At 59.5% G+C, this 25,468-nt stretch overlaps 1 protein-coding gene across 1 annotated transcript; it reads left to right on the plus strand.

Annotated features, from left to right (window-relative positions):
• Window positions 1-71: 71 nt before the first annotated feature.
• Lasp1 (LIM and SH3 protein 1) lies at window positions 72-25,468 on the plus strand. The gene is made up of 7 exons (XM_004633689.2): window positions 72-285; window positions 5,530-5,624; window positions 12,689-12,773; window positions 18,005-18,112; window positions 21,603-21,756; window positions 21,980-22,080; window positions 23,711-25,468. The coding sequence occupies exons 1-7, from the start codon at window positions 217-219 to the stop codon at window positions 23,882-23,884; spliced, it is 786 nt and encodes a 261-aa protein (XP_004633746.1). The 5' UTR covers window positions 72-216; the 3' UTR covers window positions 23,885-25,468.

The following is a 25,468-nucleotide window of genomic DNA, read 5'->3' on the forward strand; positions in this document are numbered from 1 at the left end:
TCCGCGCACCCCCGCTCGTGCCCGCGGCGCGTCCCCGCCGCGCGGCCCCTCCTCCCGGTGTTTATTAGGGGAAGGAGGCGGAGGCGGAGGCCAGTTCCCCAGCTCCAGCCGCCGCGCCTGCACCGTTGCAGCCGCGGTCGCCGCCCGTCAGCCTCCCCCAGGTCGGAGAGCGCGCGCGAGCTCGGGCGCCCCCGCCCAGCCTCCCCAGGAGCAACCATGAACCCCAACTGCGCCCGGTGCGGCAAGATCGTGTACCCCACGGAGAAGGTGAACTGTCTGGATAAGGTGAGCCCACATCGCGAGGCGCGTCTAGGCTGTGCTGGGGACTGGAGGAGCAGGAGAGGGGCTGGGTCTCCGCTGCCTTGTCCCTGCGATCGGGGTGCAGCGCAGGGGAGGGGGCTGCGTCCTGGGATTTGGGGACCGACCCGGGTCACGAGCCGGGGGTCGGGGGAGGCGTGCGCAGCCAGGGGATCCAGCGCCCTGGGGCTCAGGGACTGGGCGGCCAGGTTCGGGGTGTGTGCGTGTGTACGGGCTTAGGGGTGCACTCCCGCACCCCGGCCGCGAGGGCGAGCGCGGACGGCCGCTCCCTCTCCCGCGGCCCCGAGCGCCAAGTAGGCGGAAGCGCGGGCTGGGGGAGGGGGCGGGGCGCGGCGGGGACGCCTAACCGCGGCTCGGCCACCCGGGCTTCCGGGCCCCGAGGCTGGGGCGGGGGCTGTCGCGGCGATGGCGCGCCGGGTGCGGGGCACCTCGGGCCACACGCCCGTTTTAAAGCGACCTGGGGGTCCCTTTGGTGGAGGGGGGTGGTTTCGGGGCACTCGGAAATCTCCATTAAGGCTTCCCAGCCCCCCCACCTCGAATTAGCAACCGCCTCCCGGGGCTGGGCAGCCCAGCTTGAGCCAGGCGGGGTCGGGGGGCTGAGGTCGAGTGGGTGGGCGGGTAGGTGGCGCGCGCCTTGCAGGGATCCCCTGAAATTATGCGCAGCCTGCAGACCCGGCTCGTAGAACAAAGAGCTAACTTTTCGAAGCAGGTTTCTCCAATGGAGGGTGGGGTTGGCCGAGTTCTGGAGAAGCCGAAGGAAGGGGGAGGTATCGCCGGAGAGGGCAGGGTGGCCTTCTGGAAATGCCCTGTCCTCCGACGACACATAGGACCTCCCCCTACACACACCCTACGCTGGACTTGTTCATCTGGTTACCATTACACTTTCGGGGTGGGGGGGCTCGAACTGGGTGTTCCCAACACGCTTGGGGTAGGATCTTGTCCTCCTATAAGCGCTGGACACCTCGCTCGGGTCTGGGGGAGGCCTCCGCGTTTGGCCCCCTCCTCATCGATGCTTGTGTCCCCTACCGCCACCAGGCTCCGAGTCCAAATGTCCCCTCTTTACTGTCCAAACTGGCCGGAGAGGGGGGACTGCATAAAATAGGGGCGCGGGTTGATCTGGGGAGGCCCTGTCTCTGGGTTGTCTCCCTGCCCCCGCCCCCACTTCCTCCTTGATCTTTGGCCCTTGAGTCACAGTGAGGGGGCGGGGCTGGAAAGGTTCAGAGACACTTCAGAGCTTGCTCTTGGAGGCAGAGGGGCTGGGGCTGTGGGACAGGGACTCTGGGGGGAGGGGTAGAGGAGACACGGTGTGCACCTAGTGACCGAGCCAGCCCCTGGAGCTGGAGCGGCACCCTTGGAGAGCTTAGCTATCCTTCCGGTGTGGTCTTGGCCCCCCTGGAGGAGGGAACTTGCCCCCCGCCTCGGGAGTCCTGAGCTCCTCTTCTGTCTGCCTTGACTGCAAGGCAGTCTGCCCCAGCGAGTCTTAGGAATGGCTCTGGGCCTCGGTGGGATGGTGCCCTTGCCTGGCACGGAGTGTCCTGTGCTTGCCTACCTTTCACTGCATGTCAGCTAGGAGAGGGCAGGGACCTGCAGGTCATCCTTTCCAGCTGTTCTTGACCCTACCTGAAAGAAGGCCTCCGAGTGGGGAATGACCCTGGGAAGTAGAAGTGGGTGATTCCTCTGTGCTGTTTTAAAACAGCCTCCTGCTATGCAGCTCCGGCTGGTTTTGATCTCACTTTGTAGTGCAGGGTGGCCACAAACTGTCCAGCCTCCAGCCTCAGCCTCCAGAGTCCACATTGAGATACGCAGAATTGATTTGCAGAGGTGAAAGTGCTTTTTCTTTCTTTTCTTTTTTTTTCCTTACCAGGGATCAAATTCAGGACCTTGTGCTTGCCAGGCAGCCGCTCAGGTCACTAGGCTATATCCCTGACCCCACCCTCTGTTTTTAGAACTCTTCTTCCCACTTCCAGGAAGTGCTGCTAGAAAGACTGTCCTTTCCCTCCTGTCCTGTGCCAGAGGCCTGAATATCTGGTGTCAGTTCTGATCCTTGCTACCTCTTCAGGGCAGGGAGGGCAGGTGGGACAGGCAATGGGATGGGGACAGGGACGGGGTCGGGGATGGGGGCCTGGGGGTGAGATTGGGCCCAGACAGAGTGGACTCTGGTCTACCCTTAGGCACTGGCTTCCCTCCCAGGTGGGGAGAAGCCCATTGACCTCATTCACTCTTTCTTTCAGCAAGTATTTATTTGTTTGTTTGCGGTACTGGGAATCAAACTCAGGAATCTCTTGCTTGCCAGGAATCAGGAGGTATTTATTGAGCACTTATATCCAGGGACTTATGTAATTAAGAGTCCTGCTGAGTTCCTGTCTACTGGCTGGGCTGCTGCCCCCTGGCTTCAGAGAGAGGTGGAGAACCTCAGGAAGCGCCAGGCTGCTTTGGTTCCCGCTCCCCTGGAATTGCTGGAGAGCTGGAGATAGTGAACCCTTAATGGGGACTGGGATAGGTGAATTCGCAGCTGGGGCTCCTGCCCGGCTCCTGCTCCACAAAAAGCACTTTTGCCTGACCTCGGCGTATCTCAGTGTGGACTCTTTGGGAGACACACAAGTATACACACACACACACACACACCCTGTAATATCTAAACACTCTAGGAGGCTGAGGCAGGAGGATTACAAGTTCAGCCTCAGTGTGGGTAATTTAGTCACTTAGCAGCACCCTGTCAGAAAATGAGAAATAATAGAAATGCTGCGGGATGGAGCTCAGCGTGAGCTTGGTTCAGCCTCCACCGGGCAGGCCCTTGGGGGGCTGAGCTGTATCCCCCAGCTATATCTCTCTACTCTTCTCTGATCTTCTGTGTTTTTTGAGACAGTGTTTCAGGTTGGCCTTGAACTTTGTAGCTCAAGCTGGCCTCAAACTTGCAACAATCTTTCTGCCTCAGCCCTACCACACTTGGCAGTCTGTGTCTTTTGTATTTCATTTGCAAGATCTGTCCTTTTTGTTTTGTTTTGCTTTTTTTTTTGAGACAGGGTCTTGCTCTGGAGTCCAATAGCCTAGGTGGGCCTCAAACTGAAAGCAGTCCTGTCTCAGCCTCCTGAGGGCTAGGCTTACAGGTGTCTACCACCACACCTTGCTACAAGATCTGTGCCTTTAAGGCAGTGGCCCAGGTGGCCCAGTGAGCCAAGCTGGTGACCGCCAGGGTGGAGCTAGCGATGACTCTGGAGGAGGAAAAAAAAGAAAGAAACCCTGGGCACCAGGAAGGGAGGTGAAGGCCCCAAGCTCCAACCCTGAGTCACAGCCACCTGGGCGGGGCCCCAGGCCGCAGGCTGTCACCTGAGGTGCCTCTACTCACTGGCAGGGAGGGGCAGGACTGGACCCTTGCGGGGCTTCTGTGCCCCAGCCCCTGTTTCCCTTTCTGTGGGTTGGATTTTCCACAGAGGAGTTTGGAGGAGGTCAAAGGAGCGAGGGAGAGCGTCTCCCCTCTGCCCAGGTCCTGTCCGGGCTGTCTGGGCTGCGAACCCTGGACGTCCAGCAGGCGGGCATCTCTTAGCTTTCCTCACTCTGAAGTCCCAGGAATATTTACCTGAAGTTTTCTCTTTTGAGAAGTGTCGATGGGCCTGCTACAGTCTCCTGAGGCCTGGGATGATAGGCATATGTCACTGCACCCAGCCTGTGGGGTCAGGGAAAGGTGTGGGGTTTCTGGGCACCATGGGGGGAGGTGGCTTCCACATGCCCTTGCTCTGCTTCCCAGAGCTAGAGGCAGCTCAGTACCACCGCCCTGCTGGCTGGCACTCGGGCCATTATTTCCATTTTGCTTCTCCTGAGGCCTCTGTGGGGGGCACAGTGGTCACCATCATCCCTGAGTCAAGACAGCAGGGAATTCTGGGCCTGGGGGAGGTGGAGAACTGGGTGGGGGTGAGCTGGCCCCTCTAGCGGGGCTCCCCTTCCTCCCTGGCCGTGGCGGGGTTCTGTGGAGCCTGTGACGTTGACCTGCACCCCACCCGGTCAGTAGCCCCTGTCCCTGCCCCACACCACCCTTCTGGCCATCTGCTCGGTGGGGGTGTCTGTCTCCCCGCCACATAGCTCTGGCCGTGGAGGTCCCCGGGACAGCATGCTCCCACATCTGTGTGCAAAGTGGGTCACGGTCTGGATTCTGAGAATATTTTTCCTGCCAGCCCCTTCGGGGGTGGGGGAGGTGGTGCCCAGCGGCTCCTATTGGGCAGAGGTGGCTAGACTGGGGGTGGTAGAGGGGCCAGTCACTAGGGGGTTGTCTCTTTGGGCACCTGGGGGACAGGACCACCCTGCTTCAGCTTTCCTTGTGCACTGCGGGGAGTCAGGCAAATCGCAACTTGGGTCCCAGTGAGGTGAGGTGAGGTGGACCCCACGGAGCTCAAACCCCATCCTTTTACTCCTGGACTTCCAGCTGCTGTCTATGTAGAGGGGTTCTCCTGTCACCTCCAAGACGTTCTATTCTGAGGTCTTCCTTGTAGGTCTCCTGGGCAGGGAAATATATAGAGGACGGTCACCCCAGAAATTAGGCTGAGGGTCCCTGGTTGAAGTAGGTGGTAGGCGGTTGAATCCCAGCCCCTCAGCTTCCTTTTTTGCAGCCCTCTTGAATGGAGAGCACTTGAAAGAGTAGCATCCCAGGGCTCCTGGTCTCCCCTGGTCTACCCCGGTCTCCTGTGCAAGAATTTGCCAGGGCTGCACGGCTTTTCCTGGGGTGGGGTCCCCTCTCTGGTATCTCCTCTGCCCTCCCCCCAGTTGCATCCCTACTGTCTGTACCCAGCACCTGACTCTAGGGTGTGTCACCCACTGTCAGGACACTGCCCAGCCTCCAGTGATGTCCCCTTGGGCTCCAAGGTGCACAGGCTGCTGCCCTACCTGCCTTTTCTGGGGGTGCAGGAGGGAGGAGGGGTGCCGGGCCTGCTGCAAAGGATGCTCCCCACTTCCTGGTCATAACTCCCCTGGGAAGGAGGCAGCACTGGAGCATGAGGAGAAATGCTGCAAGCTGGGGGAGGGGGCCTCCCGTTCCCAGGCCCTGGGGGGCTGCAGAGCTTGGATAGGAGGTGAAGCTGGCCTGGGGGGCTCTTGGCACCCATCACCCCCAGGTCTGCCTTCTCCTGTCCCGCCATTCCCTGGCTGCCTGCTGGGGGTGGGCTGGGAGTCTGTCGTCTGCTGGCGCCTGATGGGTGTCCCTGTGTCTCCCTCCACCTGCAGTTCTGGCACAAAGCATGCTTCCATTGTGAGACCTGCAAGATGACCCTAAACATGAAGAACTACAAAGGCTACGAGAAGAAGCCCTATTGCAACGCGTGAGTGCTCACTCGGCGGCGGGCGGGCTGTTCCCTTCCCCTCTGAGAACTGCAAGGTGACCCTGCCGCATTTGGGCCCCCTGCCCTGTGTCACAACCACAACGGATAGGTGCAGCAAGGGCTCTTCCTGTCCCCATTTTACCAGTGAGGAGACTGAGGATACAGGAAGGGACGTTGTGAAGATGAAGGGCTGGGCATAGGGGACATGGCGTGCGCACACCCTGGTGTCATGGGGTTGGGATGGGTCTTGGCCCTCTCTTCGCACCTGTTCCCCATTTTTCTTCTATGTATAAGGGCTGAGGGCCTGGTACACCCCGGCTGTCCTCTCGTGGCCAGGGACTCTGCCAGTTCCTCTTGCAGCCCCACTGGTCGCAAATCCAACTTAGCCGAGATCTGAGGTATTCACACGGATTGAGGTCTGATTTGGATGGAGCTTTTTGCTTTTTGCATCCCTTTGAGAGCAGGAACAGGAGGTGGCAGTTTCTTGAATGCCAAAGCCCGGAGTCTTAGATTAATACTCAGACAGGAAGCTCTTCGGAGCCAGAGTCCACCCAGGAAGGCAGGCTTGGGACTTGTCCAAGAGGGCTTGGGACCTGAGCCTTCGCTCGCGTGGTCACTCCCAGGGCCTTCCTGTACCTGGGCCTGCCCCTGAGGGCTTGGAGGGGTCATCTCTGAGTGATTGTGTCCTGCTACTGGGTGCCTACCTGTGTCAGCTATGGGGACAGCCGCTTTCGGATAAGCTCTCAGGCCCAAGAGGCCGTGAACACATCCCTTCTGAAGGGCTGGATCCCGGCAGGTGTCCCCGGTAGAGGGAGGGCCAAGCTTAGCTCAGGCCGCCACCGCCACCGCCACCACCACCGCCACCACCACCACCACCACCACCACCACCGCCGCCGCCGCCGCCGCCGCCGCCGCCGCCGCCGCCGCCGCCGCCGCCGCCGCCGCCGCCGCCGCAGCTGCCCCTGGCTCTGCTACCCCCAGCCCCTCCCAGCCCCAAGGGAAATGGGACATTCTTTGAATTCTTATGGGCTCACACAAGCCTTGATTCTCTGCCACTTCTTCCCTCTTTGGGGAGTGGGGTGGGGTTCAGAGAAGCTGAGCCACTTAACCCGTTGGGGAGCAGAGGGTGCCAGAGCCAGAGCCCAGTGCATCTTCCCGCTGCTTGTGAGCCGCCACGACCTAGAACTTGGCGAGCGCTGGGAGTTGAACGGGACATCGGAGGCCTGTCCTTGTTTCCTATACGCTTTGTAGCTTGGTGCCCCAGTCCTGGCTCACTTTGTCTCAGTGTCTTCTGGGGATCCCATAAGGAACAGGTGAGACCACGGGGACTGCAGGTCCTCTGGCTCCTGGTGCCCAGCTGGGGAACCCCTTCTGCTTTCCTCTCCAGCATCCAGCTGGCCTCTGGCCCAGCTAGGGACGACCTGGCTGTGAGCAGAGACCTGGGCGTCTGGCAGTGGGCCCAGTGTGGCTCCATCCGGTGTGAGCCCTCGGCACCTCTCTAAGCCTTGTTTTCTCCTTAGTTAAAAATCCCTGCCCGTCCCAGCACTTGGAAGGCTGAGGCAGAAGGATCGCTGAGAGTTTAAGGACAGGCTGGACTATATCGTGAATTCAAGTCCAGCCTGTACTACATAGAAAGACCTTGTCTCAAAAAAAGAAAAAAAAAAAATCCTTGCTACCAGAGGATGCTCTGTATCAGATACTGTGCCAGTGCTGCTGGCTTTTCCTCTTGATTTCTTCCCCTTGCTGTACCTCTGAGAATGAGCCCAGGGTCTTGTCCTCACTGGGCAAGGCCTCCACCACTGAGCCATGCCCCAGCCCTTTCCTAGTTTTTTCTTTTTTTCTCCTTTTCCTCCTCCTCCTCCTCCTTCTTCTCCTCCTCCCCACCCCCCTTTGGATTTTTTGGGTCTTGCTACGTGATTCAGGCTGGTCTTGCACTCACAGTGGTCCTCCTGCCTCAGCCTGCCACATCCCTCCTGCTTTCTGCCTGCCTCTGGCCCCGACCTTTGGTGGCAGTCAGCTTCCTGAGTCATGGTAGTCCATGTAGAGCTGTCCTGTTCCCATCTTCCTGCACAGCTCCTCTATCCCCTGGCTGGGCCAAGCCTTTTGCAGGCCACACAGGTGTGGGTGGTTGGATTGTGGTCTTTTTCCCAGGTCCTGGGTACCTCACAGTGATGGTGTAACTGACACTAAAAGTGACTGGGAGCAGAAAGAGGCTGCTTCTGTGTGTCTTGGCTTCCAGGTGGGTGGGGTGAGCCTGCCTTGGCTAGATAAACCCTGATGCCCTTGATGATTTGTTTTGTAAATGAGATTCCCCAACCCCTGGCTAGTGTCACCTGCCTGATGGTCTCCTTGCAAATGACTCCCCACCCAGGGCAGGGCAGGGCAGGGCAGGGCAGGGCAGGGCTGGGCCCAGCTGGATGCTCCTCTGTGAGAGGAGGCTAGGTTTTTGGGGTTCCAGGGGCTGGGCATGGGCCAGAAATGAGAGACTCGGCTGCATCTTTTTCCTCATCATCGATCACAGATGGTGGGGTTTGCCCAGCAGTTTGTTGGAGCTGTGGGGTGCAGGGCTGGGAAGATGGAGGTGGCCTGACACTGGGGGCCGGGCCTGCTCCTGCCCCATCCCCAGGCCTTAGAGGGGAGGGAGGGGTGAGGTCTGTGGCAGGATTGCTCTGTAAGGCCAGCTGGCCCCGAGCTCCCCACCTCCCCCGGCATCCCCCTGAGTGCTAGCAGACAGGCGCATACCATGCCCAGCTTGGTTTTCTTTCTTTCTTCTTTCATTCATTTGTAGGCTGCAGTCCTGAGGGCTGGGAAGTTCTTCCTGCAGTCTGCCCTTGATCTTTTCCTTCTCCTCTGGTCAGACAGCGGGGCCTTGTTGCTTCCTTTCTCCAGTGCTTTGCCCCAAGGCCTGGGGGCCAGGAGGGCACAGGAGCGGAGAAAGTGGGTTAGGGAGTCCCCCTGCCGGCCCTGGGCAGCCTTCCCAGCAGGGGCTTTAGAATCAGCAGCTCCAACCAGAGGCGGCAGGATGTCGGGGCTGTTTTTCTGCTGGGTTTTTCCCCCCTCTTTTGGTGAAACCAGCATCTCCTTGTTGCTTCTGTCGATGTATTTTTGTTCCACCTTGAGCTCAGAGCTGTGCTTTTTGAAGGGGTCCAGGACTAGGAGGGCCCTGCAGAGAGGGGAGCTGGGCTGCGAGGATGATCTCTGCTCTGTCCTCATTCTGCCTCTGGAGTGGAGCTGGTGGCAGAGAGTGCCGCGGGTGGGCTGTCCCTGTCACCCGGGAACCCTTCTAGCTTTTCAGGATCCTCCCTGCCCTTGAGGGCTTCCAGGAATGAAGGTGGTTCAGAGATCCTCTGGGTGATCCCTTTCCTGGGACAGAGGTTGCCTGCCTGTGACTGTGGGTCACTCTCCCCAGAGGACCCTTGCTTTTAGAATTTTGTCATGGTTGTGTTTTTGAGACAGGGTCTCACTATGTAGCTCAGGCTGGCCTGAGCTTTCTGCAAGCCATCCTCCTGCCTCAGCCTCTTGAATGCTGGGATTATAAATTTGCATCCACACCCTTGACTGATAAGGCCGAAGTCTGGCAGGTAGAGTGCGTAGGACATGGGACAGGGCTCCTCTGTGGCCGTGCTGTGTCCTGCAGGCCAGGCTGCTGCCCACACCTTTGTTTCTGGCCACCAGACTTCCTGGTGCCTTCAGGGATGCCAAGTCCTTTCTCCTGCCCCCAGATGCCCTGCCTAGCAGCTGCTTCCTGTGTCTCCTGACAGCGGGAGGAGTGTGGCGGGGCCTGGGCAGCCCCCAGGGTGGACTCTGCTGCCCCCTTACCCTGCCCAGGGTCCAGGCTGTTGTGGGACATGGTTCCAGCTAGGAAGGGTGGCTCTGTGTCGTGGGCATGCACAGCGTATGCGTGCGCTCACACACACACACACACACACACTCGCACACCCTCTGTCCAGCCTGGAATCTGAGGGCAGTGGTTGCCAGGGGGATTCAGCCAAGGACAGAGAGACGGCCCAGTCAATTGGAGCCCACTTCAGAGCCAATCCTGTTGCCAGGAGGAGGGGCAGGGCCACCTCCCTCTGCAAACCCAGGTGCCTGCCTTGTTGCCTGCCTCCACCTCCGTGGTGACTGGGATTCTGCACACAGTTGACCTGGTTGGGCCCTCATGAGCTTCTCCTTGGTCGAGGTCATCTGTGCTGTCTGCTGCTCCCCCCTTCCCCCATCCATACCCTGCAGACCCCTCTGTCTCTCCGCTCTCTTGCCTGGAGCTGAAGATGCAGTTGCCATGGGAACCTGAAGCCAGTGAGCAAGGGAGGAGAGAGGCAGGGTTGTCTCACCAGGGCTGGGGGCTGGGGGCTAATGGCTGACCCAGCAGGAGAAGCGCCATGCAGGGGGAGGTTGGAAGCCTCAGAGCTGCTCTTTAATCTGCTTAATCTGCTGCTGGATTAAAATCCTTAACCACCCCCAGCAAATTAAACCAAGTTGAAGTCTTGGCTGGTTCACCCCACCCCTCCTTTTCCATAGGATTAGTGTTCTGGTTCTGGGGCATGAGGTTGTGGCCCCTAAGAGAGGATGGAGCACTCTAAGAGAGACTGGATGCCGAGCCACAGGAGGAGGAGGGACGTGGCCTGGGGGGCTGTGGGTATGTGTGTGGGGGTGAGCAGCAGCTCCCTCGTTGTCCTGCAGAGCACAGGCTCCTGGTTCACAGGCTGGGGGTGGTGAAGGTTCCAGGGGCTGTGCTTGGGGGGGTGAGAAGGTGCTTGTGGCTGTTGTACTCACAGCACCTGGCTGTCCTTGGGCCACCCGAGCTGACTGCCCTGATTTAACCCTGTGCATCCCAGGGAGTGCTTGGGGAGCCCCTCGCCCTGCCACTTCTGGCTGCCCTATCTCCCCCAACGATGACCCTCTCTCTTAGAGTGGACCTTGTACGGCAGACCCAGAGCTGTCCACACCTGGGAGGGTCAACTCTGAAGCCCTCCGCCCCGTGAGCTCAGGCTGGCCAGTTCTGCAGGGGCCAGGGATCTTGTTCCCTTTAGCTGCACCCCTACCCCTCCATTCTCGGGAGCTTTGAAGGTGCTTCTGAGCTGTGGGTGGAGCAGGGCCAGGCCCAGGCCAGGCCCCGCCCCCTGCAGTCATCGCGGGCCATTTCTGGTGCCCTACCTGGCACCTGTGTTTGCATTTCTCTTCCCTCGCTCTGCAGGGGCTCAGCAGGGGGAGCTGCGCTCGGCTGGCGTGGGGGCCAGGGCGGGAGAGGGCTCGCCAAGGTCACGCAGCGAGTAGGCCAGAGCCGTGCCCTTCTAGCTATGGCCCTGTGGACTGGCTTGTGCACCCCGAGGTGCTGCCCTTCACCTGCCCTGCTCAGAGAGAAGCCGTGTTCACAGGTAGCTGGGGGCGGTGCTGGCCGCTGTAGGACATGCCAGGTTTGGCACATCGCGGGCAGGTGGCGGCGCAGGGCCAGCTCCCCAGCTGAGCCAGGCCAAGATGGCCGACTCAGGAGGCTATCACCACCTCTTACCTGGGACCTGCAGTGGTCACAGGTGCGGCGGGCCTGGTCACCCAGAGTCAAGAATGCCCAGGTCTTGGGCTCTGGCTTGGAGTGGCCGGTCACCCTCGAAATAGCTGGGCCCACATGGCCACTGCTGTTCCATGACAGCGTGCGTGCGTGTGTGCTTGTGTGTGTGTGTGTGTGTGTGTGTGTGTGTACACCAACCACCACAACTCCTGGCTGCCTCTCCTGTCATTGGTTTGCTGCAGGGTCTTGTGGTGACCTAGGGGTTACAGGAGACCTGAGTTCTGGTCCTGGCCCAGTTAGTTTAACCTTTGTTTATTCAACAAGTATTTACTAAACACAGCCCTGTTTAGCACTTGGGGCAAATCAATGCACGGTGGTGACCACCGCTGTGACCGGAAAACAAAGCTGTGGCGATCTAGGAGCAGCAGTGGGGGGACAAGATCATAACACCGGTGATGAGCATCAGCCATGGTTCACTCCCCTGTGAAATGACAGGGCTGTTCTCAGGGGCCACCCTGCCTCATCCCACCTCGAGGCCAGCTGTGTCTGGGATCAGGACCCTGGGCTGTCCTACATCTGGGGTAGGCGGCTGGAGCCCTATGTTCGGGTCTCTGAGGATTTTGTGTGGGGCAAGGCTGGGTCCTGCCTTGGTCTCTTGTCTGTCAAAGGGGGACCGTGGCCGTGGTAGCCATGGAGAGGGGTTGGGAGGACTGGGGGAGCACAGGCACCAGGCAGGCCTTGCTGTCCCTTGGAGGGCACTTGGAGGACTTCCTGCCGCTTTTGTTCCCCACGCCTTGGGATGTAGCCAGCAGTTAGCACTTGCCTCAAGTCTGCCTGGGGCCTTGGGTTTGATTCCCAGCACCATCAGATCCAAGGACAGCTGAAACACTACTTTGCCTATCTACAATCTCTGTCCCCACCTGCTCCAGGAATCCTCTCTCTCTCTGTGTGTGTATTTGTGTGTGTGTGTGTGTGTGTGTGTGTGTGTGTGTGAGATTTCCCTTCTATCTTGTGTTTCTCTTTTTTATGTGGGTGGGTACTAGGAATCAAACTCTTGATCTCATGCTTGCCAGGCAGGTGCTGTGCCACTGAGCTACATCCCTGGCCCTGTCTTGTGTCCCTCTTGCCCCACCTGGGCACTGTTGGTCTCCATTTTTTATTTGAGGCAGAGCCCGCTGTGGAGCCCGGCCTCAGATGTGCCTGCCTCCAGCCTGAGTGTCCCCAGGGCGGGATTCGCAGCCCGTGCCACCGTACCTGGCGTCCATTTCCAGTCCTGGCCCCAACCCTGTGCCCATGTACTCCCCAGCCTGGTGAGGTCATCCTCGGTGGCCCAGACCCACTGACCTCTCTGTGGGAGGCTTCAGGACATGGATCTGCCAGACACGGAAGCTGGACACTGACTGGCCTTCCTGGGCCTCTGGCTTTTCTGGTTCCGCTGCCCCAGATCCGGTCTGAGGAGCACTCCTCTTCACACGGAGACAGTGACCCCAGGGTCCTGGGGCTGCCCAAGGTGAAGAGGAAGTGGCGCTGGGAGTGACGCCTCTGTTCTGTCTCGCAGACACTACCCCAAGCAGTCCTTCACCATGGTGGCCGACACCCCAGAAAACCTTCGCCTCAAGCAGCAGAGCGAACTTCAGAGCCAGGTAGGGGAGACAGACGTGTGTGGGTGGACGGTGGCTGGGCCTGGCAGGGCTCCTTCCCTGCGGTCAGCCCTGGGGCCGAGGTGCTGCAACTGGGCCGTCCCACCCCCAGGCGGTTGCGTCACACTTCCTGGCTTCCGCGAGGTGCATGTCTGTGTGACTCTGCCCTGCCCCCCAAAGCCTGCCTCCCAGAGCAGCAGCTCGGTTCACCCCATCTGCTCGCAGGGTCGGGTTTGGGGCTCAGGCTGCTCGGCCTCCACCATGGCGACCCCAGACCTTCTCCACGCTTGAAGGGCAGCTGTAAAGGGGCCTGGCTTTCCTGAGCCCTATGGTGGGGGGCGGGGAGACACCTGGTTCAGGGGACACGAGCAAGAAGCCAGTGGGCTGGCCAGGTGTGGTGGCACACACTGGCCGGGGCGGGAGGATCTCGGGTTCCAGTCCAGCCTGGGTAATTTAATGATTTGGCTAGTTAGTGAGATCTAATCTCGAAATAAATAATAAAATTGGGGATGTGGGGGATATAGCTCAGGGGCCTAAGCGCCTGCAAGCACAAGATTCTTAGTTCAATCCCCAGTACCACAAAAAAACAAAAAGACCAAAAATACCAAAAATAACGTAACGTACCATACAAAATCAAAACCCTGGGTTCAGGCTCAGGACCAGAGAGTGCAGGAGAGCTCGAAATCAGGGCAGGCGGGCTGACACCAGCAGGCTGCAGCAGAGACGGTCTCGGCATTAATACCATGATCTTGGGGCTCCGTGCTGCTCACAGTGAGCTCCCTGAACCCTTACACCAGCCTTGCACACTGCAGATGTGACAGGTGACGCCAGTGCTTTTGAGGTTGGCTTGAGGACGCTGGAACGGGTCCTTTCTGGTTCCCTGTCTGAGTGCTGGTGCCCTTGAGGCTGCTGAGGCCATCCCGGCCTGGGGGTGTTTGCCCTCCTCCCCTTGCCCACTGGGCTGGGGCTGGGGCTGAGGCTGGGTGGGAGACTGATCCTCTTTACATCCCAGCTTGGGGACTGGTGTTGGCTTTGCCTGGTGACACAGTGAGGGCTCTGGTCATTTGATCTCAAGTGCAGTGGGCAGCCCAGGTGTGGAGACTGTGTGACGCACCTGGGTCAGGGGCATGGGCGCCCCAAGGAGGCTGGGCTGCACGGGCGTATGCTGGTGTCCCTGCAGGGGTGTGTGTGGCCTCTTGCGTACCCTTCGCATCTCTACCCCCCACGTGGGAACAGTGGGAGAAGCGCTTGCTGTGTGTCCAGAGTTTTGGCCTGTGGCTTAGGGGACTTGGCCTGGGGCAGGAGTGTGTGTGTGGGCCCTGTCCCTGCTCCTGTCAGCTGTGAGGCCTGAGGTGTTTTTTTTTTTTTTTTGGCAGAACTGGGGGTTGAACTCAGGTCCTTGAGCTTGCCAGGCAAGTGCTTATTCCACTGAGGTATGTCCCCGGCCCCAGGCCTGAGGTTTTATCTGCCTCTCTTGGCTTCTTCCACCACTGTGTCCTGAGGCTGGAAGGCCCTGGCTGCCCTGGCTGGGGTTCTGGTGCCTGCAGCCCTGTGTGGTGGCTGGTGACAAGGGAGTGGGGTCACCTCCGCCCACCCACCTGCATGTGCCCCCACACCCCCCTGTCCCTGCCCAGGAAGCCACTGTGCTATTCCTGCTTTGTTTTCCACTTGCTATATTGGTCCCCAAAGTGGCACTTTAGATGTCTGGGACACCTGTGGTTTCCCCTGCACAGCGGGATGCCGCAGAGCTGGCCCCATAAGAGGCTGCGAGCCCCCATCACAGGCTGAGCCAGGCCAGCCATCAGTGCTGGGAGGGTCTCCCTCATTTCTTTTTTATTGGCGCCTGCTGGCACTGGAGGGGGCCACAATGGAGGGCGGCCATTGTGCAGGGAGTGCCCGGGTGCCTGAGCCCTTTGATCTTGTGCCTGGCACAGCAGGCAGCACCTCCTGGTAAATGTCCCTCAGCTGCACGGGTGACCGTTCTGGTGTGTGAAGTAGGGGTTGCCGTCCTAAGGTGGCCTTGTGGGTTTCAGGATGTGGGGCCGCCTGGCTCCTCCTGGCCTGAGGCAGCACTAATAAGTGTGCCTTTCTGTGTCCTAGAAGGGACGGGAAATGGGTGCAGAGCCCTTTGACCCCACTTCTAGCCCTGGCCTTTCTCTTAGCTCTGTTCCCTATCTGTGCAGGACTAATTTAAAAACTCGCTTTTCTTTCAGATCAGATAGATAGGTCTTGTTTTTTTTTTTTTTTTTTTTTTTTTTTTTTTTTTTTTTTTTTTTGCGGAACGGGGGATCGAACTCAGGCCCTTGTGCTTGCCAGGGAAGCACTTATTCCACTGAGCCATCTCCCCAGCCCCAGATAGGTCTTGTAGCATGGGCGGTCATAATAGAGGCCTGTGGTGGATTTTGCCTCTGGCCTCGAATTGTGGTGAGTCTCCTGCCTCAGCCTCTGAGTGCTGGGATTATAAGCCTGGTACTTACAACTTTTTTTTTTTTCCTGCAGAACTGGGATTGAACTCCGGCTCTTATGCTTGCCAGGCAAGCGCTTATTCTACCGAATTATCTCTCTGGCCCCTAACAGTTTTTTTGTGGAACCAGGGATTGAACTCAGGCCCTTGTGCTTGCCAGGCAAGCGCTTATTCTACCGAATTATCTCTCTGGCCCCTAACAGTTTTTTTGTGGAACCAGGGATTGAACTCAGGCCCTTGTGCTTGCCAGGCAAGCGCTTATTTTACTGAGCCATCTCCCCAGCCCAACATTTTGTTTTTAAGTCATGATCTTTTCTTCACTTTCTGAGCAGGCGGCCAGGAAGGGCAGTGAACTCAGGGCTGAGTGACCAATGAACAGGACAGAGCGGGGGAGAGTCAGGACCTACAGACAGAAAGCAGCACCACACTGCCAGGGCTGAGTGGGCGGCAGGAGCCCCAGGCGGAGGCCAGCCCTGCCCTGGGAGTTTCCAGAGTGGGAGGCTGGGCACCAACCTGGGATGGCATCTTCCGGCCAAAGTGCTGAGTCGCACTCTATCCCCACAGATCGCTGTGTTGAGTGGCCTTGGGCGGGTCTCCCAGAACCACTGCACAAAGCCCCCTCATCTGCCCGACCGGGCAGGTGTTCCCATGTGGGCATTGGGGACCTGTCTGGTGGCTGGACTCCGCCACCCCTGCATGCTCCGGGCCTCACCCCGGCCACCTGGCACCCCTCGCAGCACTGGAAGCCCTTTAGAATTTTCCCTACTTGCCCTTCCGGGTGGGGCCCAAGGGTGCTCAGGAATAACAGCAGCTCCAGAGCCTGACGTTTTTCTTGAGCCTGAGCCTGGCTGCATAGTTCAGGCTGGGCTTGAATCCAAGTTCACTGCAATTCTCTTGCTGCTTTTTGAGTCAGGGTCTCACTGTGTCATTTAGGCTGCCCTGAAGCTCACTGTGTAGGACTGGGGAGATAGCTCAGCGGTCTAAGCACTTGCCTGGCGAACGCAGGGATCCAGGTTTGATTCCTGTAACTGCATTCCCGTGCCGGCCACTGAAATTGGGCATGGCGGTGCACACCTGTCGTCCCAGTTCTGGGGAGGCTGGAGAGAGGAGGATCACTAGGAGTCCGAGCCCCGCAGTGAGCTCCTGTACCAAATACATAAGTGAGTTAAGTAATTAATTTTTAAAGACTTCACTGTGTAGCCCTGACTGGCCTCGAACTCACGCAGTCCTCTTGCCTCAGCCTCCTGAGTGCTGGGATTACAGGTGTGGCCTCACCTGTCCCCTTCAGCCACCCAGAGAGGGGAGCTGGCTTGCTCTGGGCCACACCAGGTGACCCCTGCCCCCCTACCCTCTCAGGCCTTCATTCAGAGGGAACTAAATCCCCCTTCTTGGCAAGGACAGAGGGCTCCGGGCCTGGGAACCGGCTGATGTCACTGCATGTCACCATGGTGATGGCTCCCTGAGGATGAGCAGCGCCTGACCCTTGCAAAGCCAGGAAACAGAGGAGGGAGCCAGCCTGGCGCTGGGTCAGCACAGCTGGGACAGCACTTTCACAGCCTGGTTTCCCTTGCCGGGTGTGGCCTCGGAGCTGCGTCAGAGGTCCCCACTCTCCGCCGTGCAGATGTGGACGCTGAACCTTGAGAGGTCAAGGCTGAGGCTAAAGGTCACCAAGCAATAGCGCACCGAAGTGGGCCCTGTCCTCTGCTCCGACTTCCAGTCTGATGGGCCCTGACCCACACCCGCCAGCCCCATTAGCTTTTGGTTTTTTGAAACAGGTTCTTGCCTCAGCCTCCTGAGTAGCTGGCATCAGGCCCTGGCACCAGGCCCAATCTGCAGGGAAGTGTGGCACCTGACAGGCGTGGCTCCCGCAGGGGTCAGGTCAGGGTCCAGAGCGGGATGCTGGGCCAGGAGTTCCGAGCAGCCTGGACCTGTCATCCAGGTGCTGTTGAGGCCCCCCCATGTCCTGGGCTGACCTGGTGGAGGACAACAGCCCCGGGAGGAAGTGCACGCAGCTGTGCGCCTGGAACAGATGGCCCCCAAGGTGGCTGAGAGCCTCTGGGAGGTGCGACCCACAGACCCCCACGGAGGTGGGCCAGCCCTCGCTGCTTTCCCTGTGGCCTGGGGAAGCCTGCCTTGGACTCTGGCACTTCAGCTTGGCAGTGGGGCAGTGGGTCCCCCTGTGGGCCCTCTGTCCTCTGTCCCCGCCCACTTCCTGCCCTCCCCTCCGTGGCAATGGCCTTGGAAGCCAGTCTGGCTCCAGGAAGCCTGGGCCATCAAAGGCTCATTGATCAGCCTCTGCTTTGGCTGTGTCACGCTGCCTTTCCGGACACAGACTTAGTCCTTGGGCACAGGCCCCTCAGCGAAGTCACCAAGCTCTCTTGAGCAGGGCCTCATCCTGGTGGGGTGGACCTCTGCCTATGGCTTCCTGTCGAGGGCCCTGTAGGCGCGGGTGTCGGGCCGGTGGGCGTCTCATCCTGGGGCCCTGGATGTTGGCCGCCAGGCTGTGTGAGCTCCCGTGGGAGGCACTGCCTCTGGATGGCTCAGTGTCCTCTGTGAAATGGGGCAGTGCGTGTGTGCGTGTGTGATGACACATGCCCCTGTGCTGGGTGAGTGTGAACAGGTTGTTTTGTTGTTTTGAGACAGGATCTCCCTATGTAGTGCAGGCTGACCTGGCATTTGAAGCCACCCTCCTGCCTCAGCCTCCTGAGTGCTGGGCATTTCTGTCCAGGATCCCCTCTGCCCCGTGCTGACCCCAGCCCCTCTTCCCCAGGTGCGCTACAAGGAAGAATTTGAGAAAAACAAGGGCAAAGGCTTCAGCGTGGTGGCGGACACTCCTGAGCTCCAGAGAATCAAGAAGACCCAGGACCAGATCAGCAACGTGAGCGCCCTCCCCTGCCGGCCCCTGGCCAGCCCAGCCGTAGTGGCTGGAACAGAGGGAGGGGCTGGGGCTGGCGTCCGTCCGTCCGTCCGTCCGTCCGTCCGCCCGCCCGCCCGCCCTCCCGCCCGCGGGGTGTGCGGGCTGGAGCCTGTGTCCTCGCTGCTCTGCAGCTGCCAGCCTTTCTGCTGGGTGTGGTGGGTGTTAGGGTGCAGACCCGCCTCCGTGCCACCTCCCCCGCTCCCCTGGGCTGACATCACAGGCATTTCCTCCCGCCACAGTCTTCCTTCCTGTGTCACAGCCCGCTGTGTCACCATGCCCCTGTTCCCAGTACTCCTTTGTGAGTGCCTTTGGATCAGGGTCCCCACAGACTCGGGGGACAGAGCAGTCTGGGTGGCTCTGGCCAACTGGGCACGTGGGGCAGGGCGTTGCCGCCAGCCTCACATATGTGGGGCCCAATGCAGCGCCGCAGCCGCAGAGGGCACCATGTGCTGCCACGTGGCTCTGGGCTGAGGGACCGGGGTGGCTTCGAACCCCACGCTGCAGAAAGGAAAAGCTTCGCGGTGAGCTCTGGTGCCTGAGAGTGACCTTTGCAGCAGACGCCGTCCCTGCCGCTCTCCCTGGACTGCCAGGGCCCTTCGCTCTCCCTGCCAGGGCCCTGCCGCTCTGCCTGGATGGCCGCCAGGGCCACCAGGGCCCTTTGCTGCTGTTTGAGGCATCCAAGTAACAGAACTCACGGGGCCCAGGCGTTGGCACCAAGGCTCCGATCGCTGTCGTGGCAGCTCAGGCCACATTGACCCGAGGGTCCCCAGGGCCACCTCGGAGCTGAAGGCTGTCTCAGTACACACAGGGAAGCTTGTCTGCCAGATGCAGCCCTGACCAACCTTGCCAGGACTGGGCAGCGGCCAGGGGCCCCTGGAAGGCACACTTGGGGGTCACTGTGGTGCCCCCTGCTGTCCCGGAGCCATCACTCCCAGAAGTCAAGGTCTACTGGCTGGCCATGTCCCTGGGCCCAGACGGAACCCAAACCATGCTGAGAACAAGCTGAAGCTGGGCACAGTAGCGCACACTTATAACCCCGGTTCTTGGGAGGCTGAGGCAGGAGGATCTCCATGGGTTTTGAGGCCTGTCTGGGCTACATAGAAAAACCCTATTTTAAAAAACCAAAAGCAGCCGGGGAGATGGCTCAGTGGAATAAGCGCTTCCTTGGCAAGCACAAGGGCCTGAGTTCAATCCCCAGTTCTGCAAAAAAAGAAAACCAAAAGCAAATATACTACTACTATTACTAATGATGACAATGATAATAAGAAAAGGTTTGGGATATAGCTCAGTGGTAGACCTGGTGTGTGAGGCCCTGGGTTCAGCCGCCAGGACCACAGCACACACAGGCTGGCAGCCCCCTTCCTGTGCGCTGGTGATTGTGCTCAAGTTGCCACCCAGTATCGAGTGACCCTGAGCAGCCCCTGCTGCGGATCCTCCAGTTTACTTTTGAGCTTGCTGTGTTCTGCTTCTGACTGAGCACTCCCGAGCAGTAGTTTCGTTTTTGCCTGATTGTGAAAGTAACTGCAGTGTTAGAGTCGCACCTCTGGGCATAGCTCCGTGCAGAGCGCCTGCCTAGCAGGTACAAAGCCCAAGCTCCACCTCCATCCCTGCTCAAAAGCAGGGGACATCATTTGTGCTTTTTCATTGCCATCTGATATTCCATGTGTGATTGTGCTGCAGTTTATTATGTTGTGAATGGGTGTTTGGGATTTTTCTACTACTAATGAAGTTGAGCCCAGAGTTATGCACTTAACAAGTAAAGGACTGTGTGAGTCTACCAGAGGGCACTGTCACCTGGTGGGTGGAACCTGGCCTCTGCCTTACCCCGCTGCTTACCCGCCTCCCTAGCCCTGCATTCCTCAGCCATAAAATGGCTGTGGCACCTTGGGGCTGAAGACAGGCCCCGGAAGGGCCACTAACAAGCGCAGCCTGGGCAGTGAGTGGGTGTTCCGCTCCCCACCCGCCTGCTGACTCCTCTCTGCCCAGCTCCGCAGAGCCTGTGAGCAGCAGCGAGGCAGGCTTGGTTTCTGCCGCAGTCAGAAGCAGAGTCTTCCGCAGAGGAACATCCGCAGCACCAGTCACCTTAGAGTCCTGGCCCTTGGGGGCTGTGCAGGGCCCCCAAGGCAAGGGACAGGGTGGGCAATGGCTGACCCTGGCCTGTGCCCCCAAGGGACGCGTGCTCTGCCTGGCCCTAGGGCTCGGGCCACAGTGTAGGTCCCTCGGTCTTCATCCTTCCTTTATTCTAAGCAACAGCAGTCTGGCTCGGCTCCTTTCCCTGTTCCCTGTGCCACTGTGTTCCAGGCTGGCACAGGGCAGGGCGGTGTCCCAGGGAACAGGAAGTGACAGTGGCCTCCAGCCAGGTCCCTGGCCTCCTGTGGGCATTGGGCAGGGCCTTGCGGCTTCCTCCACCTTCTCCCTCCTTGAGCCAGCCGCCCACTCAGCCTGGCGGGCCCAGCCCTCTGTCCCACTTCCTCCTCAGCTTGGCCTCACTTGGGGTGCAGTGTGGACATTTGTCCCTTGAAGCCTCGGGGCAGAAATCTCAGTGTTCCTGCATCTTATGTCGTGTGTGTGTGTGTGTGTGTGTGTGTGAGCGCGCGCGTGTGCATGCAACCCGGAGCGTACATCCTGAAATTTGTGTCATTTACAGAATACATGTGACTGGGGAGGCTTGTGCTAAAATGTGTCACTGGCAGGAGTGCAGAGTCATAGCCAGGGGTGGCATCTGTCACCCAGCACTTGGGAGGCTGAGGCAGGAAGATCTAAGGCCAGCCTGAACTACGTACACAGAAAGACCCTGTCTTAAATCCAGAAACAAAGGAGCAGGGGCCGGGGAGATAGCTCAGTTGAATAAGTGCTTGCCTGGCAAGTGCGAGGGCATGAGTTCAATTCCCAGCTCCGCAAAACAAAAAAACCCAAAGGAGCCATGGTCATCTCTTGGGGCCGGGAAGGGTCGAGTGCTGAGCAGATTCCGAGAGCAGCCAGTGATAGGGTGCCCTCCAGGAAGAGAAGCTTGGCACACAAACCGCAGTCACAGTTGGGGTGATGGGTGGGAGCGGGGACGTGTAGGTGACAGTGTCTGGTGTGTGGCCCTTTGAGAAGTGCAGATGGAGGCTCAGGGAGGCTGAGCCACATGGTGAGTCCTTGGGCAGCTCATCCACCCCGAGAGCCTTCGATTTATTTTATTTTATTTTATTTATTATTATTATTTTTTTAATTTTATTTTTTGCGGTGCAGGGGGTTGAACCCAGGCCCGTGGCACAAGGCGACATCCGTAGCCTGTGTTTTGTTTCTGGACAGGGTCTCACCAAGTAACCAGGGGTGGACTCAAACTTGCAATCCTCCTGCCTCAGCCTCCAGGATAGTGGCTTGAATCCTAGGGTCTTCAGCATTGGCGGCGGTTTCTGGCTGCTTTGCCCTGGGCTCCTTCTTGACTCAGCCTCCTGCCCTGCAGATAAAGTACCACGAGGAGTTCGAGAAGAGCCGCATGGGCCCCAGTGGCGGCGAAGGCGTGGAGCCGGACCGCAGGGACTCGCAGGACAGTGGCGGCTACCGGCGGCCCCCGGAGCAGCACTCACAGCCGCACCACATCCCGACCAGTGCCCCCGGTGGGTGTGGGTGCAGAGGCTGCAGAAGGCCTCCTCCTCGGCAGGGGGCCAGGGCTGAGCCAGGCTGGGGGTGGGGAAGGACACAGCCCTGCTGGGGCGCCCCACATGGACACACATGCACGGGTGACTGGGACTTTAGGTGGGGGCAAATGACCTTGGCATGACCCCGGCTTTGTGAGGAGGGCTCTGGGCACGTTCTGACCTCTGACCCCTGAACCCCCAGTTTACCAGCAGCAGCAGCAGCAGCAGCAGCAGGCAGCTCCGTCATATGGCGTGCCCACGGCTCCTGGCTCCATACAGCGCAGCGCCCCAGGTGGTGGTGGGGTAAGTAGGGGCAGTGGGACGGGATGGGGGGCTCACAGGTCCTCCTGCCTCTGACCCCAGCTCCGCGTGCCCCTGTCCTGTGTGGGGAGCAGGTCTGGGCCTCACAAGCTGGAGGAAGTAAGTGGTCCTCAGACACAGGGCTGCAGCTGGACTTGGGATGACCTTGGGGGCCGCTCCCGGCTGTGATGCCTGGGTGCACGCAGGCCCCTGTCTGTGTGGGTCTTTCCAGGCTTGGGAGGCCACCTGTTTTCATGAGGAGACCCCACCCTCTGCGCCTCCCAGGCCTTTCTGTCTGTGGTTTTCCCCATTCCTGTCCCTCAGGCCTACCCAGGCTCTCTTAGTGCTGCTTTCCAGCCTCTTTCCTGGATCCGGGGGCAGAACCCAGGGCCTTTGCACCAAGCAGCAGCCCCTACCCTTTTGTTTGAGAGGTGAACTTGCAATCCTCCTGCCTCAGCCTCCCAGAAAGCTGGGATCACCGGCGTGTGCCACCACGCCCAGCACACGTGTGCCACTTTACCAAGCTTCTCTCCCTTGGTTCACCTGCTGGGAGCCAGGGAAGGCAGACGGGCTCCGACTCAGCAGGCCTGCCTGTGGCAGTGCCAGCCTGTACGTCCTGCTGCACGTCCCCTGGAGGGAACAGCCAGATCTCCACCATGCCAGGGGCTTGGGACACAAGGCAGCTTGTGTGAGGGCACGAGAGACAGGTCGCAGGGGAGTGGAATGGCTGCGGTAAGCAGCCCGGAGCCTCTACCTCTGGACATGTGGCATGGCGTGGGCACTGAGGTTCCAGGTGACCGCCAGCCCCCCACATAGCTGCTCCTCTGTCTTGGGTCTGATCACTGTCCTGCCCTCTGGGGACAGCTTCTGTCTAGTAAAAGAGAAATCAGTGTACAGGTCTGGAATGTCAGGTCCTAGCATGGCATGTGCCCTGAAGGCAGCCAGCGGGGTGGGGGCCATGGGCAGCAGGGTCAAGGTGTGGCATTTGCTGGGCATGGTGGCACCTACCTGTGATCCCAGTACCTGGGAGAGGCTGAGGCAGGAGGATCTCTTGAGTTCAAGGCCAGTCTCAACTACATGGAGAAATCTTGTCTGATTAAATGAAACAGACAAAAACCAATTCTAGTAACAGAGCTCATCTGCTTTAAACACTGTCTGGCCTGTATCTGTCCTTATTGGGTCTGTGCAGAGGCAGGTGGGATGGGGTGACTGCCCTAGCTCTCGCTCTGTCTGTGTCTCTGTGTGTCTGTCTATCTTGTCTGTGTGTGTCTCTGTGTGTGTGTCTCTGTCTCTCTCTCTCTCTCTCTCTCTCTCTCTCTTTCTCTCTCTGTCTCTCTCTCTCTCTCTCAGATTGAACTCAGGACCTTGCGCTTGCCAGGCAGGCACTTATGCCACTGAGCTATCTCCCTGGCCCTTGTCCCAGCCTTTCTGTCCCCATCTGACCCTTAGTGGATGCCAGGTGCTCTGTGAAAGGACCCAGAAGTTAAGGCTCAGATTAGTGAGTGGTCACAGCCGAGCGCAGCCTGGTCCCAGATTCAACCCTGGTGTCCGTGAGAATCAGAAGCAATGTGGGAAGCACTCGGTCCCGTGCCGGCAGCCTGCATGGCTGCACACGACCACCCTGTACCCCCAGAAGCGGTACCGCGCAGTATATGACTACAGCGCCGCGGACGAGGACGAGGTCTCCTTCCAGGATGGCGACACCATTGTCAACGTGCAGCAGATTGACGACGGCTGGATGTATGGCACCGTGGAGCGCACAGGCGACACAGGGATGCTGCCCGCCAACTACGTGGAGGCCATCTGAGCCCGTGCCCGCACCTCCACCCGCCGCCTCGCCTGTCGCCTTCCCTGTCTCTGTCTTTTAAGATCTGCAACAGCTTGTTTGCCCCACCTCCTCCAGCTGCTCTGGCTGGCCCTGCCGTCCTGCGGGCGCCCTCTCTGCCAGTCCCCCCAACAGCAGGGCTGGGACTGCACCCGAGGCTGCCTTTCCCGCCCCGGCCACCTGCCTGTCCTCCAGCCCCAGGCTGCACCACTCACCCCCTGGTGGGGGCCCTGAGGCAGGTGGTCCATCCTTTTTTCATCTAGGGGGCACCCTTCCTCCCCTTTGCCACCTCCAGGGCCACCAGAGAGTAGAGTGCCCGCTCAAGAGCATCTTTGCCCCCCCCCCCCCCCCCCCGCCCTTGAGCATTTGCTTGCTGCCTGCAGAGAACTCTGGATCAGGTTTTCAGGGGTAGCTACGGGAAAGGGAGGAGCCCTTTCCCTGCCTCGTCCCCCCTAGTCCCCAATCCTCTGAGGATTCCCCTGGTCTCCCCTCCCCTCCCCAGTGCCATGAGGCCCTGGAGCTAGCAGGAGCCACAGGGACCTTGGTGTCTCCAAGGTGGTGCATGGGGCTGTGACAGGCAAGGACCCACAGGGGCAGGGTGAGCGGTGCCCTGGCACTGGGCAAGGAGAAGGCCGTGCTGGTCAGCAGTGTGTTCTCTTCCTGGGCCCTGAAGGACCCGAGTCGCCCATGCTGATGGCGCCTTGGACCAACCCCCCCCCCCAACCTCCCATGTAGCAAGGTGGGGCCCTGGGCTCCTGACCAGAAGCAGATTTCGGGCAGAGGCAGAAGTTGGTGCTATGCCTGGGTTCTTCCTGCAGCTGGGACTTGCCTGGCTTCATTCATCTCGAGTCTCGTCGCTCCCCTGGGCTCCTCTTAGCTTTGCCCGGAGTCTGGCCCCAGCTGGCACCCAGTGTTGGGGACCCTGCACAGCCCCCGTGCTGAGCCACAGCGGATGCCCTACCCCATGCACACCTGACCTGCAGGTGGGCAGCTGATGTTACCCTGGGGCTCTACAGTAGGGGCGCTGTTTGTCCTCTTGGTCACTTTGGAGACAGGAGAAGCGCTGGTCAACTCCATTTCCTTTTGATTTCAAAGCACAACGTGGATCTGGGGACCAGAGGTCTGGGACATGGCCTATGGGGGTGGGGCTTCCTCCTGAGGGACCAGAGCACTGGTGACCTCAAAATTCCCTTCCTAATCAACACAAGCAGCTGCTCCTTCTGCGTCTTGCCCTAAGAAGGGGACGTGTGCCCACGAATGGGGGCTCTCGCTGGTGCTGAGGGGCCCAGGACCCTGCCTGGACCCACCGCCCTAGGCACAGGATCTCACCCTGGGCTTCTTGGGCAGGGACCTTTTAGGCACCCTCATCCGGGGATCCAAGAGGCTGGGAGTTAGAATGTGACCATGATTTTCGGGACCAATCCTCCACGGTGACACCCGTGGGCTCTCCCAATACCACTTCCTGGTTTCCCCCTCACGTCCCTCCAGGAAAAACTCCTTTAGTGCTTCATTTCTGCCTCTTTCACATAATGCACTTTGGGGCCTTTTTTTTTTTTAATAGCTGGA

Source organism: Octodon degus, unplaced genomic scaffold (genome assembly GCF_000260255.1).
Source record: "Octodon degus isolate 3935 unplaced genomic scaffold, OctDeg1.0 scaffold00056, whole genome shotgun sequence".
NCBI lineage: Eukaryota > Metazoa > Chordata > Mammalia > Rodentia > Octodontidae > Octodon > Octodon degus.

Excerpts from the sequence above, each read along its gene's own strand:
- Lasp1 (XM_004633689.2), top strand. The coding sequence starts at position 217 with ATGAACCCCAACTGCGCCCGGTGCGGCAAGATCGTGTACCCCACGGAG. Across the intron at positions 286-5,529 it reads AGGTGAACTGTCTGGATAAG|TTCTGGCACAAAGCATGCTT; the intron begins GTGAGCCCACAT and ends CTCCACCTGCAG. Across the intron at positions 21,757-21,979 it reads CATCCCGACCAGTGCCCCCG|TTTACCAGCAGCAGCAGCAG; the intron begins GTGGGTGTGGGT and ends CTGAACCCCCAG.